We start from the raw sequence: 17,467 nt of genomic DNA on the forward strand, positions 1-17,467 counted from the left end.
CCTGCTCCTCTTAACAGCAACACACACACACACAAAACATACACACACACTCATACACATGCAGGCTGGTGAAAGAGATACAGGCCAGGCACTCACACACCCACACCCTCTGCTCTCTCCCAGTGTTGCATCTCTACATCGACACGAGGCAAATACAGTTCCAATCCACCTGGTCGTTTGATGGCTCACACTCACACATGACAATGCATTGATTTTTATTTTCTCCCCCCCTCCTCTTCCTCCTGGCTCTGCTGCGCGCAGACGGAGCAGCATGGAGAAATCCATTAAGCCGACACTTCTCGTTTCCACTGACTGACAGGCCTTGACGGGCTCGGGCTTTTGGCCCACCCGCTTGACTGGCAGCTCGACAGTTAAACAAGCCCTCCAGTTGCTATAATAGTTTAAAACACTTTCAATTACCCGAGTCAAACAAATCCTGCAGACGAGCGCTCGGGTGCTTCTCTACAAGCAATCCCACACCCCAGCGGCTCCTTCTCCGCCTATCGTTTGGTTCATCTGGAGATCCCCCTGCGTTACGATGAAGGGGAAGAGGTTTTCCGGACAAAGCAAGCATGAAGTCGGAGAGGGAAATTGGAGGGTACAAACTGGGAAGAGGGAGATGATTTTAAGGTTTTCTACTGTCTGTCTGCACAAAAGTGTCACTGAATCTTCCTCCTGCAGAGACCACCGATGTGTTTGTTCTGCAAAATTTATGACTGTGTTTATCTGATCAAACACCTGAGTTTTGCTCTGGAAATACACAATAAGGAAGTCACCCAAACATTTTCTCTTTTTAATCTCTAACAAGCATTTGCAGCAGTTTGAGCTCACTCAAATTAAACACTTCCTGCAAACTGTAAGACCTCAGCAGTGTGTGGAAAGATGATTGATTTGCGACAAGTTTTGCATTTTAACTAACGATAACAAGAGAAAGGTTAAAGCAAACAGTGATAACTAAATTTAATAGAAGGACACAAATTTTCATTTTGTGGAAAATTAAAATTTTACCACCAACAGAGGTTTTTATTTCTAAAAAGAAAAGTTAAACTAAGCAATTTTGAGTTCCTATTCTCCTTATTGAATGTATGTTATCTTTTTGGTTGTATTTTCAACCTCTGATGTGGACGGTGAGCCCTGCCAGCACCTTTTCTGGAGGTTGGTATGTTGTGCATAATTATCTGGCATCAGCAGCAGCTCCTCAGGCTCCTGCTGCAGTAATAATCTCCCTGTTGCCCCAGAAACACAAGACACACACACACTGACAAAACACTGAAGTCATTCCCCCTCTGTCCTTGAGAGTCGTCGAGTCGAGAGGGTCTGAGGGATGTTGGTGTGCCGAGTGGGGCTTATTACAGGAGAAACTGAGTAGTTTAGTGTCGTCATGTGTCTGAAAAAGTCAAGAATGAAACTATGAACGGTGTGTGTTGTGAAGTCAGTTTTAACAAAGTAAAAGCATGAAGATAAGATAAGAATCAAAGATGTAAGAACCAATAAATGTTGAAACGCTTCATCAGGCCCAGACATATTAACACAGTTGACATGAAGTCCAGTTCTGTGGATCTTTTTAAAGCCTTGGCCTTGTTTTTGTGAGAAAATTGTCTGAGGCAGCTGGCATTTTAATTGGAAATCAACATTTGAAGGAAAAAAAAAAAAAAACACTTTTATAACTAATTTGTCACCACACTGGAATTTTAGCAATAAGGCTAAGTATATTGCTTTTGATTTCCAACCTGCATGTGTTGCTGGTGCAAACATTTCTTTCATATTGTAATTTGATACAGACCGATATGTTTCTTTTAGGGCTGATACCGATACCAATTATTAATAGTCAAGAAGGCAAATAAGCACTATTCAGAGCTGATATTCTTTTGCAGTAAAAGTGAAAATATTGGCGTCAAAATTGTGAATAAAACAAACTCCAACACTTCATTTTAATGCTTTAAAGCAAACGTTTGTTAAACAGCTTCCAGGCTCAGCACCATGTCTTATAGCTCTGTTGAGTTTCCAACAGACAGTTAGGTTTTCTAAAAAAAATTGCTTTGTGTGTGACCAATCAGATGGTACTGTGGGTGCAACAATGCAGCACACAGAGTAATGCTTACAGATGGGGAGGCAGGGCTGCATTAGAGCCAAAAATGATTTCTTGTCAACTGTCCAATTTTAAAAAAAAGGTGGATGCTGATATGCTTCAAAAATGCTAATACAATGAGGTCAGTTCCTCATCGTAATGAAATGTAGTTAGTATGATTTCTTACTTAAAAATAAATAAATAAATAAAATAATTTACCAGTTTTTTGTTGTTGTTGTTTTCTTGGGCTCATCGTTAATAATCAGTTAAGAAAAAGGCTGCCGACAGTCTATTTTTACTTCTTATTCTGTACATTATATAGCACCAGTTGCAGAGTGCTTTGGGGCTCCCTGTCATCAGTCCATGAGTCAGTACTAGTCAAAAACATCTGATCCCTCACTCTGTCCCTGAATACGTCCATTAAGAAGAGACGCTAAAAGGTCTTCAGTAAACTTCAGGACCTTCTGAGCTTGTGTATGAGAGAAGTCAGCAGCGTAAGTGGCTGTGATGGAGGGTAGAGCAGAGAGTCACACTGAGCAGGAGAAGGGGTGCCCCAGACACAAGCAAATTAAAATAAATAAATAAATAAATAAATTAAAAAAAAAACAACAAAAAAACAGCTCTTCAATGCCTGTTAATGCAGCGCTGTGGGTATATTTATAAGCTGTCTAGAGTGAAACAGCAAAACATCCAGAAAATAGCATCTTGCTTCTGTGTTTCACTAAATGTTTTTGACAACCTTAGATTTTTTCTTTAGCTAGCCTAATCGCCACTTTTGGAGAGTTATTTAAGGTTGTATGAACAAGGTAAAGCAAGAGGTGATGTAACTCTGAAGCAGAAGTTTATGCTGTAATTAGCATTAAAGCTACTTCTCTTTTTCTGCGTTTTTCTCTCACTGATGTTTTCCTGATTGTTCATGGTTTTTTTTTTTTTTTTTTTTTTGATTATTTATTTATTTATTTATTTTCCTGTGGACAGACATTCTGCCAGACAATAATATGCTAGACAAAATGAAAAACACTGAGCTCACCAAGCAGTCATCTTTCTATCAATTCTTTTGTGATACTTTTGAAAAGACTCAAAGATGAAACATACGCAAAGTGTTCAGAGCACAGTGTCCACAGTCAAAGCTACAGAAGTAAAACTATTGATATTTGTTCCTGTTTATTTAATCTTAATGCTACCTAATTAGTGCTCTCTCCAGCGAGCTGCCTCTACTCAATGAAATGACAAAACATTATGACAGGCAGTACTGAGCAGAAACTACACATGACTTAAGTGTTCAAAACAATGTAGCTGCGGGAGAATACTGTCACACATGCCAGACCAGAAATGTCACTGTGCTCTGTGTGGTCTGGATCAACTCAGCGGGCATTCAGAGCGCTCACATTAGAGCGTGTGATAGTGGTAAACCAAAGCACAGAGCAGATGATTAGATCAGCGCGTGACCGGATAAAATGTATTAATAACTTCTTCTTCCTCTGTGACTTAACAAAAAAAGAGAAAAAAAACTCTTCCTGTCTGTCTATTTTGATTAAATGTACCCCTTTAACTAAAAACAGAAAGAGCTATTAAGTTATTGATTTTTTAAGGTGCTAAAATGGGAGGGAGAAGCCAGGGAACTGGAGAAATCTACAATATTTTTGATGTGTTTGTACTGGCAGTTTTGACCTTTGCCCCTTTCATACAGATTTCCATCCAATCTGATTCAGAAGGAGCCTAAAACAACTGTTGCATACATCACAGTTTACACTAAAACACACGACTTAGGGGGAAGAGCTAGCTACTTTGCCTCGTAGCCTACAGTTACCACCGTACAATTGCATTACTTAGTCTGGTTGTAGATCTGTTAGTCAGAAACTCCTTTGTGGGTCTGACTTAAAGTGGAGATTTCACACTGATTCAAAGTTTGTGTTTTGGGCTTGGTAAAAAGTAATAAAGCCGTCAACATATTGATTGAGTTTGATAAAAGTTAACATTACACTGTGGATAAAACAGCGTGCTTAGTGTCATTGTGGTGTAAGATTTGGTTCCTCTGCAGTGATTTCTTTTTTTTTTTTTTTTTTTTTTGTATTACAAAACATTATAGAGGAAGTGGTGATTCATTTTCAAAGAAAGCAACTTGAATAGTTAATTTTAGAGTTTTGTCTTCAAACAAAAAATACAAAAGAGAACACAGAAAGTGTTTAAGGACAGGTGGATTGTGTAATGCATTTCCTGAGCTGAAAGTAAGGACAACATGTGCTCAGCTGCTTAGTATGTGTAACAGGAAAGTGCTGCTTCTTTTTCAGACAGATATACCAAATTAGATAAATATTATATTAATGCTCTGATTTCTGCAAAACGTTGATAAATGCATTATGTTTTCCCAAGTGTCTAGAGTTAAGCTGTGCACAGCAGGCAGCACGCTGAATGTTTTCATCCAAGGAACTCTGATTATGCACTGAACTCTATTAAAAATGTGTTTTTATTTAAAATGGGGCAGATTTATATTTAATATAGGAACATGCAATCTGCTTGTATTGGAGTAAGCAAAGAGGGAAATGTGAATGTGTGTTTATAAAGACACGTTTCAGTACTGGGATGACTACTAGTAAGATGCTGGGTCACAGTATCGTCTCTTTGTGTTAAAGCTGCTAAAATAGATCTTAAGGTACAGATACATCCCACTGTGTTTCAAATGCTGCCTTAGCTCAAGTTCACATCGCATGATCAGTTTGAAAAATTCAAACCTCTATGTAAGTAAAAAGACTGGAGTGAAGGTGAACCATGGTGAAAAATGCTCTCTCTTCTTCCTCTTTCTCTGCCTTCCCATCCAGGTCAATACGAGCAGGCGCCACAGAGCGCACAACCCAGGACACCCCATGTAAAGTGACTCTACACTCCTCAGCCCCCCCCAGAGCCCCCTCGGACACTACTCGCCTTTAACAACAAACATTGATTTTTGTCCTGATGAGCATCTGGTCGGCATTTAATCTAACATAGTAGCTGCTTGCTGTAGGACACGGCTGAGCATGTCGCGCTCATCGATTAGCTCTGTTTTGGAGAAGTATCCATCTATCGGGATAATTTGGCTAGATTAAAAAAAAATAAAAATGAGTGGCTTGTTTTGGATTTTATCATTTCCTGCGTAAAGCTGGTCACATTATTTCTCACTCCTCTAAACCTGACGAGGATTCACATTTGGTCACAGCTCTGTACATGTATGACTACACACACACACACCACTGAGCCTCTTAAGGAGCCTTTTGTTTACTGAAATTAGACCAATGGTGCTGCCATCCACACACGGCTGGGAGTCCTCCCATAATCCCTCTCTTTGTCTGCTACAAACCCCTCTTTAGGCGAGGACACTGCTTTTTAAATACTGCCATATGCTAATTGTTGCATGCAATTTGCATTTTTAAATATTTCAAGCCCTTAAAATTAACTGCATTTTAGGGGAGCATGCATGTGATCACTGATGCAGGCACCTCTGTCACTCATTTTTCTGCATTCTTACGCTTTTACAATATATTAGAATAAGGGTGACTCACACAAACAAAGAATCTTTTTTTAAAAACGGTGTTATATAACTTGATCTATGCTATTCTCATCTTCTGCAGCTATGGATCAACACATAACTTTCTAACTACATTTTAAAAACATAAAGCCCCCATATTTCAAATGACTAAATGACATATATTCCTAACATGTAAATGTGCAGTTTTAACACAATATATCACAGAAACTTCAAAGAAACAGGAAGACATAAAGATCTTCAAACAGTCTGCATGGACACGTCTCTAAGTGATAAAATGCATAAAGCCTCTGGTTTCTGTGCGATCAGTGATTTTTTTTGTTTGTTCATCAAGGCGTAGCTCTACAACCAGAAAGTGTAAAAACACAAAACAGCACACAAACATTTCATCTGGGTCTCTTTTTCATCAGCACATAAATAAATAAGCAACATATAGACTGCCTCCCTATTGTACATCAAACACAGCCCAGATTATATGTGACAAGGCCGGCAATTAACAATTTCTCTCCCTCTGAATGCAGAGCAGGAAAAAAAGATGATCAAGGCCGGTTGATATCCACAGACGATGCATAATTTATGTGGCTGGTACAAAATACCGTTCTGTTGCACTTCTGTTCACTCACTCAACTAATTCATTGAAATAAAGCGTCCCAGAGGGGTATCCGTGTAATCAAGCTTAATCCCGGATTGATTTCGGGGAGCGGTGGAAGACGGAGAGCTGGAAAGAATCTGGGAAAGCTCTCTGTCACAGGAGGAGGAGGAAGACTGCGGGAGGCTGGAGGAGAGGAAGATACTGTTAAGTCGCTCTGGTCTGAAATTTAAAAGGAAAAAAAAAGGAGCTCTGGAAAATGTTTTGGTTGGGAAGGAAAGTGATCTGAAGCTACGCTGAGCAGAAGTGTTGTGATTAAATGCTTTAACTAAATTCAGACAAAACACTTGAATTGATTGGTCTGTTTTTCAAACTGAAGCTTGCAGTCATGGGTATTTTTCTGGCGCTTCTGAAGCAGTCTCTGTACAGTAAAAAAAAAAGCACAAGGCGGAGGAAAGCTCAGATTTCTGGAAACATTGAGAGAAAATAAAAGAGAAAGTAAAGAAAGCACAGAGAGCGATGAGATGTGTTTAAAGAGAAAAGGAGAAAATGCGGGCACTGCTAATTTTGCTAGTTTTATGTTGTATGTTAAAAATAAATGATTTCATAGTCAGTAAGAAGAATTGGAAATAAGCAGGACAATTATTCAGATAATCCTTAAGAGCTGCATCATGGATCATTTTCCTCCTCAGCTGAAACAGTCACATCCTGAACAGATCATCTTCCTCAGTCCTAAAAATCATTCAACCTCGTCTCTAACCGCCCTGTTCCTCCATTAGTGCAGCCGTGGAGACAAATAACGGCCTGTGCCTTTTCGTCTTTGTAGCAGTTACCTCTCTCACACCCTCCTCAACGCTCACACGGCTTCACCAGAGCTCCATGCACCAGAGGACCTCTGGAGGAGCTTCACCGCATCATTATCTTTCCCCATGGAGCCTGCAGCTTCAGCTTGTCCCAGTTTGACTAACACACACACACACACACACACACACACACACACACACACACACACACACACACACACACACACACACACACACACACACACACACACACACAGAGAGAGAGCTGAGCCAAGTGCTCCTCTTTGTCCCCTCACTAAAGGTCTGAGACAACAAAAACCAGATACCAGGATAAAAACTATATCTCACATTTACTACAATTTTTCCTCAGTGAGCAATGAAACCTCAAAATGAAGTGAGCTCCATGTGAAAGCTCTTTGTAAAGTTCGGGAGCTCTATTCAAATGTTTTATACTCTAGACTCAGGAACAGGAATTTGGATTCAAAGGTCATCAAGCTCCATCTTCTGACAACATAGAGAAACTGAAAGATCCAAGTGTTCACACACTTAACACTACAGTTTACAATACTAGCATAAGAAATAAGTATATGAAATAAATGTAATTTGTCATTAAAAAATATTTTTTGTCTTATTCTACTTTGATTGAAGTAGATGTGTTGCCTCATTAATAAATTGTCATGAAGGCCTAGAATGAGTTGGCTAATAACACTTATTTTACCTAATTTTTACAAACATGACCTCATTTAATGGTTAATTTACAAGTCAATCCAGTTATATTTTATCCTTTGGAATCAAATATTATATTTTTCTGTTGTTATATTATCTCTGTTTATTTATTTGGGCCCTTTAAGGCTGAATAACTGTTTTAAACTACTTACAAAAAACAAACTGCGTTGGTGCCAACACTTGGGGAAAAAATCAGAGGTGTGCTGGCGCCATCTACTGATCTGACCTCGCCAATACAGTCAAATATGGAAACCATCTCAACACATCACAGAGATTACGGTAAATTAAACGTGTTCAGCAGTAAGAACTGACCCGTGTAAAGACAGAGTTATATCATCTTCATAAATGAGAACTGTGCACAGATACTTCCTCATAGAGCGGCATGTGTCAACAAGGACGTTCTGGCTGCTTTGGACCACTGTTAAACAGCGCCACTCTTCACAGCCCATGATAAACCATCATTTAACAGACTATCAGGACTTGAAGATGAATGTTGAATTTTTAAAACTGGTGGCAGATTCAGAGACTGACAGCATTAAGAGGGCTGTCCATAAAAGCTAGTGTTTTTCTAGGATAAAGACTCTGTTTCCCATGAGCACCAGCACCCACTGTCGTAGCGACGTGACTTTTACAAAGGTGTGCGTTGGTTTTGAAGAAAATTGATAGAGATTGGCTCTTCTTTTAACACTACTTTTCTTTGTCCAAGACATCTTTATACTGGTTAAAACATGATGAGGTAAGGTATTTATTAACTCAGCGGTTTTTGTTTGACACGTGACAACAAGCAAACTTTGTCAGTTAGTCCCGTAGTTTAGTAGCCTGCCATATTTAACGTTACTCTGAGATGCAGCCGTGACATTAGTGAATCCTGGTCATGTCCTGCCAGTCATCTATCAAGCAGAGCAAACATAACCTCACTCTTCATTTTATTGAAAGACTCTCAGGTTTGAACGGACCACTGCAGAATAACTGCTGACTGTGGGTTGGAATAAACATTACCATACAACAACTTAGCCCTTGTAGTCTTTAACTTGCGCCCTTATCACTCTCCTGTTCAGCTTTCTTCTGCTCTTCAGTCCTTTATCTTTTTGTCAGTCCAGCTCCAGTGTCTGTGATTACTACAAAAATTAATCCAATAAATCATTTTCTCCACTGCTAAACTTCATAAGGTAGTGAAGTGTTGTCATAGGGACTGATCTGACTGGAAAGCTGAGAAAAAAAGCATTTAAAATTGATCTATTTTGGTGCCGATAATCTCATTTTAAACTGTGGATTACGATCAGGCATGTATCTAGACAATTTTTCAAGATCACTTAGAAACTCTTCACAGGGATTTAAAAAGGCCAGGCCAAACAAAATGAGGATGATCACAAACATCAAACACTGCAAGCATTAACAAGATTTTTCTCTTTTTGTGGATTTGTGTTTGAGTCCCCTTTTTTTCAAAGCTGTTTCTCATCTTCTTGATTTGAAAACTAATTTCTGAAGCACAGAGAGAAAAGCAGGCCAAACTGCTCCAGTTGGACGGACAAATGAAGAGTGCTGATCTTCATCCAGACAACACCAGAACCAAACCGGCAATTAGTTTTGAAAATCTGAAACAACATGCCAAAGAACACAGCAGCGTTTTTGAAGTCCAGATCTAGATTTTCTGGAAAGTGTGTCTAGGCTTTAAACAATTCAAGTGACTCATCTTTATTTTAAACCACCACAACCGTCATCATCATCATATAACAGTAAATGTAACCACCATGCTGAGAACACATGCTTTTTAATATGACATTATTCTGCAGAGATCAACTGCTGCCCTCTAGTGGTTTAATTGGTTAAAAGCAGATGGTGGAAGAAATAAATTGCAAAGATCTTGGAAATACCCCATCACAAATTGGAGTGACCCCACTAATATTTGGGAAATATTAAGAACCAACAAGTACTTTATAATAATAATAATAATGATAAAATAATAATATTAAACAAAATGAAGGAAAAACACAAAACTAATTCATAAAATCAAAAAAAGTGAAAATTAGTTATCAAAGCACACCTTTCTACCCAACCCAATCATATTCAATTGGAGTAAATCGATATTTCATATTTAATTATGTGTGCCACAGATCTCTGTGCGTTTGTTCATAAGTCATGTGATAGTTAAAGCAGCCATCCATTATTCAGACCTATTTTCATAAAGTTCCACTGCTGTGAACTTCTCACTGTCAGCTTTGCTCCACTTTTCTGTTTGAAAGCCAAGTGTAAATGTAGCTCAGCCAGCGAGACAGATGTGTTAATCAGTCTGCTTCTATTTATACTGAAAAGTGTTTTAAAATGTGATTAAAAAATATTAAATAAATAAATAAAAATATTCATGATAGAAAACTTTGTTGGAAACTGGAACAAGTTGACTCACTCTTATTCCCAGGTGTCAAACGATGACGCTTCGCCAAAGCCTACACCTGTTTTTTGAGAGTGTATTAAAGATAGCGCTCTTTAGATGGTCTTTCAAGGTGATGGATGGCAGGGAGAACAGGACTTTCACCCATGAAACCAGAACTAAGTGTAACCAACATGTGAGATTGAGTCACACATTAAAAAGAACCAATCGTGTTTTTCCTCACTTAAGAATATACAAGTCTAGTTCCCTCAAAAGTTCTGACACTGTGTGGAATTTTTGTGATACAAGACTTTGATGTTTGGAAATCACTTAGACCCTATGTTTTATAATAATGAATGAAAAGGTTTAATGTCGAAACCAAACATTGTTTTTATAGAGAGGCAGGGCCTCTCAGATGTTCAAGTGGTGAGCAGTTTACCATGAGCACCACATATGACTGCACTAGTAAACACATCAATGGTTTAAGAACTGAAGAACTCTGAACAAAAGCGACCAAGCTGAAAATCAAGACTAGATGGCAGTCCAGTCCGCACATTTTATAACATATGGCTCTGTGGTAGAAGAGTCCACATGCTTAACTGCCCACTACATTGTTAAGTGACAAACACAGCAAAGGAGCCCTGAAACTGAAGACAGCAACTCCATTTCAAAACCAGAAACTGTTCTACTTGGTCTGCCAAAATGTTTACAGTGTTGTTACAAAAAGAAGAGATGCACGGCAGTGGTAAACACAATGCCATTTCTAACCAGTTTCCCATACTGTGAAGATGTGTACTTTTGGTTCAGAGCTATGACTGTAATGAGGACCTGATGACGCAACTCATACTGATCACCAACAGAGGTCAGTAATGTTGACACAGGATTGTTCTTACTTTGATTACATTTTCAAAATATTTCTTACACTAGACTGTGTAATGCAACCCATTATCTGAAGCTAATTACATCAAAAGTCTTGATTTTGCAGTTATATCTGACCCCAGCTGTCTGGATCCATCTACATTTAGTTTGTGAGAAAACATTTTGCTGCTTGGACTTTTTCAAATTTCACAGTGACCAGCGGTGTCATTGTGTTTACAGTAACCTATGAATCACCAACCAGTACTTAATTTTTTTGCTCTGTTCACTGTTATAGACTTCACTGGATGGAACTCTACTTTCTATCCTCGTATGTGGAAACTGTATCCACAGAACAGCACAGGGAGTTGTGCATGTAAGCTGACAAGTACTGAAGTGGTCCATGAATAAAGATGTTAAGGCAATGGGGTACAAATGTGCTGCATATATGCATGTGCTTTTACTCCCTGTACTTTAACATACTGTACTTTCAGTGTAGCACTTGTCTGATTTATAAAAGCTATAAGTGAAGAGGAGATGAGGAGGAGAACAGCACAACTATCCTAAAGTATACATTTTGTAACTTCATGACAAAGCTCAATGAAGTTCACTGTGTACAAATAAATGTATTTATATTATCAGGAACAGAAGTTAATAAAGTCACATATTTTAAACAGTTGTTAAACTTTTAAGAGACAATCAAAAAGCCAGTTAGCCAATAAAACAATTAGAAGGGGTCATGAATGTGATTCTGTGGAGAGTTTTGCAGCTATAGCTTCTACAGTGGTGTGAATGACTGACAACGTGATCACAAGCTTTCATTTGTCTGCAATAAACGTTAATTTGCGGTCATGCTCAGAGGGTAAACATGGCGCAGTAAAATGGAGGCCTCCCAAACACACACAGCTGCAAGTGCTTGTTGATTGCTCATCTAATCAAGGTCTGTTAGCGACACCTGGCAGCCCTACTTAAAACTTTGGCAACCTTTTAACAGCCACACCGTCATTTCAAGTACTCAAAACAGCTGAAATCCTGCCAGAGGTTAATTTTCCCCATGTTTACATTAAGACACTGTCCTCAGAGTTAAATACTGCCAAACTACTGACCTGGCAAAAAAAAAAAAGAAGAAGAAGAGAAAGAAATTTTTCACCATAACAAATGGTTGATCGTCCCTGCAGCCTGGCACAAAAATAATCACGAATTTCTTTGAATCTTGCTCAAACATTACCCATGTCAAAACTAGCACAGTGTGAAGATGTGTTAACTTTTCATGACGCATCTTACCTGTGGTGGTGTCCTGTTCACTCAAACACGTGGAAACCTCCATCAGCGCGTGTAGTCACCTGACCAGGACTAGCAAGCAAATAGCATCCACAGTTTTGTCGTCTCTGAATTTTCTTTCTCAGATGTAATCTTTGATTGCTCAACCCTGACTTTCAGTCTCCTCGGGTCGTGCAAACAACAACAAAAAAACGACATCTGGCACCGCTGTAAGTTATTTTTCTGTTTTACACATACACACACATCAGGTTCCCAAAGTCGCCTTTCTTGCCCACAAGGGGGAAAGTAACATTCCACAGGTGGATGACGTCACGTCGCATTCATGGACCAGTCCGTAAAGAAAGACACATTTTTTATACAAAAGCAATTAGCCTTTTTTTAATCTTACATTGCATTGAAAATTTACATAATAGATTCATACATTTTACAAATAATTTCATCATAAAAATATATTTCTGTACAAAACACTTTTTTATTCTATATTTCATCTTTTTTTTTTCAAATGGTGAATATTTCCAATGTCCCCGGGCAGGAACAGCTTTTAAGTCTTTCAAATCACATGGGTCTTATTGCGGTCAGTCAGTAGGAAAAGCTTGTGGCAAAATAGACTGAAGCTTAGAAAAAAATGACTTCTGATGGAGGAGGAGGACCGGAGCATATGTGTGTTTGTATGTGTTTGTATATGTGTGTTAGTGTGCATGTGTGTGTGTCAGTGACAGAAAGGGGCCCATGGTTTTTGGTAGGCACTGTGTCAGATCCATACCCAAAAACAAAACAAAAATGAAAAAAAAAAAAAAAAAAATGGACAGCAGCAACAACCGATCCAAACTGTAAAAAGGAACATATCACCTAAGCAAAGCAATATTGAGCAATCACAGCATTGATAAACAACAAAGCTGCAGCCAAAAATGCTTTTAAACCAAAAGTGATTTAACCGCAGCAGGGCTTCCTAAAGCAAATAGATATCCTTGCTCTCTGTAACACCCAGGCTCATTAAAAACAACTGTGTGCATGGATAGTGGACCCAAATTCAGATTTGAACCTTTAAACCAGACTCATTAACAAATGGTTTTCATACAGTGCGATGTTTACCATGAAATCAAACTCTGGGAAACTAACGTACTCTTTAAAAGGAACAGTGAGTCGTGCTCTTTGATACATGTACTCTACATTAACAACAATGTGTCACATTAACAACAAATCATAAATGTATGGAGTGTGTTCAGGCCCAAACCTTTACATCTGGCATGGTGATAAAAATGTTATGGGCATGGTTTCATACAAAATTACCTTCTCCTCTTTCATTAGAAAAGCTGATAAACTTTGATTCAATAGCCCTCAGCGACAGGACAGCTGAAAAAATGTTGAAAATATCCAGCAAGTCTGGAATATGGAGCCAATATATGAAATCATGTGAAACAAAAAATACAAAGATCTCAATAAGTTTTTAACAAATCATCAAATACTGATTCAAAGGTTTCCTTTGAAATTTCAAGATTCATAAAAGGATTCTGAAAAATTAATCAGATGTCCACAACCTCCCAGCTTCTGAGATGCAATAATAAAATGGACAAATATTTGAATGCAAGGAGCTGTTGACTTCTAAAGTGTGTCAGGAGTAGCACAAACTTTTTAAGGGTTTAAACAGATTTCTTTAAAGGTAAGTTAATTTTTTGAGAGATTTCTCCAGATGACATTCATCTTTTTCAGCACTGATTTTCAATACCAAACATACTTTAACACAGAGGAAAGGGGTAGATAAAACGAAAAAGAAAAGAAAAAAAAAGAAAAAGAAATCCTGGTGGTGGTGAACTTGTGATCATCTAAAATTTATCAATTTGCATAAAGAGAAGAGAAGTTGCACACTTACTCTGAAACCAAATAAGCCCAAACAATGAAGAGTCACATGCAAACCCAAACATCTTTTCAGCCTCACTCATGTGAGGAACTTTGTGTAGATTCTGGCGCCCCCATGTGGAAAAAATGATGCTTCAGATGAATTCCCCTTTTAGTCCTGTAGATTTGACAGATCTTCCTTTTTCTCCTAAAGAAAAATCTTTGCCTGCTTTCTTTTAACAATCACTTTGAACATCAGCTGTGAAGAAGTCAAAAGGATGATTTTATAGTGTCTGGTCTAACAGCCTTGTCAAAGCAACTACAGACATTTGTAAAAACATTATGTCAATCTTATCATTGCATTTACTTTTTTTTTCTTCTTTTTTTTTTTTTTTAGTCACATAGAGGCATACAGTTAATGAGTCCGTTTCATTATCGGCTATAAGCACCTCATTGGGGATTAAAAGCTTATGTTTCCACATTTAACCCATCCCTTTCTCTTTGATTTCATATCTTATACACAAAAAAGAGAGGGTAGGGGGCTGTTTGTTGGGCAGCCACATTATCTTCTACTCTGGCCTCATGATAAACTCTAATTTCAACCAGAGTCAGAGACAGACTAGTAAGAGCTGTGTCTAATCAGAAAAGTGAATCTTCCATCATAAACTTCTTGTTTGTGTGTTTTTGTAAAACTGACTTTGCCTATGTCTGAGAATGAAGAAAAAGTAAAACTATATTAGTCAGGAGTTTACATGTGCAGATGTTTGTGGCGTCACCAGTCTGAAAATAGTGCCACTACTCCAGTAGATCATTAAGATGCTGCCTGTGTCATGACGGGAACAGTTATGGAGGATGTATATGTAAAGGCTTCGGTGAGGGGGGCAAAGAAACAACAGATGTTGCAAAAACTCCATCAATTAATACTTTAGAGACCCGGCATGTGTGAAGAACGTTTGACACATTAACTTTTAAACAGCATGATTGTTGCTGGCAAACCTCACATCTCGACAATAATGACAACAATACCAATGACACCCATGATTGCCTCAGTGGGAAAGACAGTGATGGTGAGAGGAGCTTCACGTCACACAATGAGAGCAACATAATCCAAAAGGGAACCAAAATACTGTTTGTGACGTCTGAACAGCACACAGTAGAAATATCTTTTATATTCCATTTTTTCTAAAAACTCTCCACTATAATCTGTCTTTCCCCTTCAGCCCCTCCCCTGTGGTAAATATATAGCACAAAAATATAGGTGGTGAATGCTCCCGAATATATATGCAATAGATTTACAGATCAGAAGATTCTGCAGCAATAACAAAGAAAGGAGATAAGCACTCACAGAGTGCAGAATGACTGTGGAGCTGTGTCCACAATGAGGGCTACAACCCTGTTTGTCTTTCTTTTAGCTTGTCTATCACTTTGTGTCTGTGTGTGTCTGGCTCTGCGTCTGCTCATCTGAAAGCCAGTTAATCTGTGTTTAAACCTATCTGTCTGTGGAGTGGAGACACAGGGCGATGGTCTGCATCAGTCTTAAGACCCTGCTTGTCTCTCTTCAACCTGTCTGTCTGATTTCACCCATCTTAATGCTGTCTGTCAGCTGTGTCTTTCTCTGCCTCTTCAGATTTCTGTTAGTGAGTGTACCTGTCATTTCTCCTGTCAGTCACTCATCCTGTCAGCTTCCCTCTAACCTTGCGTCTATCTGTCTGTCCCTGTGTCAGTCCGTCTCTCAGCGGGTTAGACAGGTAGTGTTCCTGTTAAGATGTGCTTTAGTGCCAGAGCTTTCTCTGTTCCTCAAAGTCTTTTTTCTTTGGAAGTCCATCAGAGTCCTCTGTATCCTTAACGGCGTCTCCTCATCAGAGTCCATTGAAATTCACAGGATCAGATTCCTCAGGGCCGTTTCCCGTCTGATCTGATTCATTACGTGGAGGGAAGGCCGACCTCTCTCAGTAGTTGATTTTGGGTTAGACAGGCTCTGATTGGCTGCGTTAGGATTTTTAAAGATCTCATCGTTTTTCTCTTGATGACTCCCTCACCCTACTTCCAGTTCAGTTAGGGGTTGGCTCACTCCCCTCTCTCATCCATTGGATGGGAGGGAGCAGTTTATCCATTTGATGAGTCCGTCTCCTCTCATCTGTTCTCCTGGTGCTAGCTCCCCTTTAGACTCCTTTTAGCTTGGCTCTTGCTCTAATCCCAGTTCAGTTAGGATTATAGCTCCATCTCCAGGGCTGCCCTTATCCTTTGCTCAGGAGTTAGGCTCTTTTCAAAGCAACTTTTTGCTACTGTCTGCTAGCATTAGCTATTTAAGATTCTGTTTTAATAGAAAAGGACCAGAGACCGCTAGTACCAGTGTCTTGTTTTTTTGGTCGGTTTAGGCTCCTATTCAGAACTAGTCAGGCTGTGTCACTGACTAAAGAGCGATTATTACTGTCACTTTTGAAGACATATGAAAAAGATCTGCTTTCTTTGCCTCACAGTGTCTTCGATGACATCCTCATGTCATATGTTCCCATCTATGTGTGTTAAGCCTCTCTTCCTCACAGTAAGGATTTGTTGAGCAGGAGAAGACGTGGTACAAATAATATCAAATACTTTTGTAGTGCAGTTTATCACCGTGATGTATAACCACAGCTTGAGCACTGATAATGTGCTCTTCCTCTCTTTTTTTTTTCTCCAGGCAAGGGCTTAAGCACAGAGCAGAGAATGGCTCCATCTCTCAAGAGCTCTGTGTGAAATATAAAATTCGGCACTGGGTTAGGGTGACATGTCAGGAAATCCAACTAGCGGGTCATGGCTTTATCAGTACAACTGGTACGAAAGAGAATGAGCGAGGTTAAATTAGAGGTTGAAGTGTAATAGATGTGTCTGATTCAGAATCAAATTTTAACTATCTATGACCAGCTGGGAGCTGGAAACAGACGATTGCTATTAACCTTTCACTGGGTCATGTCCCTTTTTTGTTCTCTGGATGTCAAATCTCAATATGAGTTTGAACATTTTCTGTTTAAATTCAATTTCTTGGTACACAGGAACAATCTTGGCTTTAAGGGGACACGTTCCACTTCGCTTGGGGATTTTCAGTTCCTAATCTAGGACACATGGTCTTCTTTAATCGATGTGTAGCTCAAGCTGCTGAGCATGTCGTGGTTTAAGTCTAAGCATACCGCCTCTTCAGCCTCATACCAACTGTGGTCCCATTAGATAGCTAAGTCATCAGGCTCGAGTGAGGATAATCAATCCTCAGACCATGGTGCAGACAGTATTCAGATTGGGATCAAATCGAACCGCTTTCCCCTCCACGGCCTTGGCATTGGTGTTGTACATTGGGTTCTCGAATGCAGCCTGGCCATTGTTGTTCTCGTGGACTGAGCAGCCTGTGTACTGCGTTTTTGGTGTGGTTCTGTGGAAAAAAATGGTT

The 17,467-nt window shown here is 39.1% G+C and overlaps 1 protein-coding gene and 1 long non-coding RNA gene across 4 annotated transcripts in view; both read right to left on the reverse strand.

Annotated features, from left to right (window-relative positions):
• Positions 1 to 12,516, reverse strand: part of LOC141802604 (uncharacterized) — a 126,690-nt gene extending 114,174 nt beyond the window's left edge. Inside the window, exon 1 of the long non-coding RNA XR_012599512.1 lies at positions 12,214 to 12,516. This is a non-coding gene — a long non-coding RNA (uncharacterized LOC141802604). The remainder of the gene's footprint in view (positions 1 to 12,213) is intronic.
• Positions 12,517 to 13,633: 1,117 nt separating this feature from the next.
• The window catches only part of LOC141802585 (CUB and sushi domain-containing protein 3-like), a 448,333-nt gene continuing 444,499 nt past the window's right edge, over positions 13,634 to 17,467 (reverse strand). For all 3 annotated transcript variants that reach the window (XM_074686127.1, XM_074686129.1, XM_074686128.1), the window contains exon 72: positions 13,634 to 17,449. In XM_074686127.1, the coding sequence (XP_074542228.1) occupies positions 17,290 to 17,449 (160 nt within the window). In that variant the 3' untranslated portion in view covers positions 13,634 to 17,289. The remainder of the gene's footprint in view (positions 17,450 to 17,467) is intronic.

Source organism: Halichoeres trimaculatus, unplaced genomic scaffold (assembly GCF_033239565.1).
Source record: "Halichoeres trimaculatus isolate MK-OKI-2021-1 unplaced genomic scaffold, fHalTri1.1 fHalTri1_scaffold_14, whole genome shotgun sequence".
Taxonomy (NCBI): domain Eukaryota; kingdom Metazoa; phylum Chordata; class Actinopteri; order Labriformes; family Labridae; genus Halichoeres; species Halichoeres trimaculatus.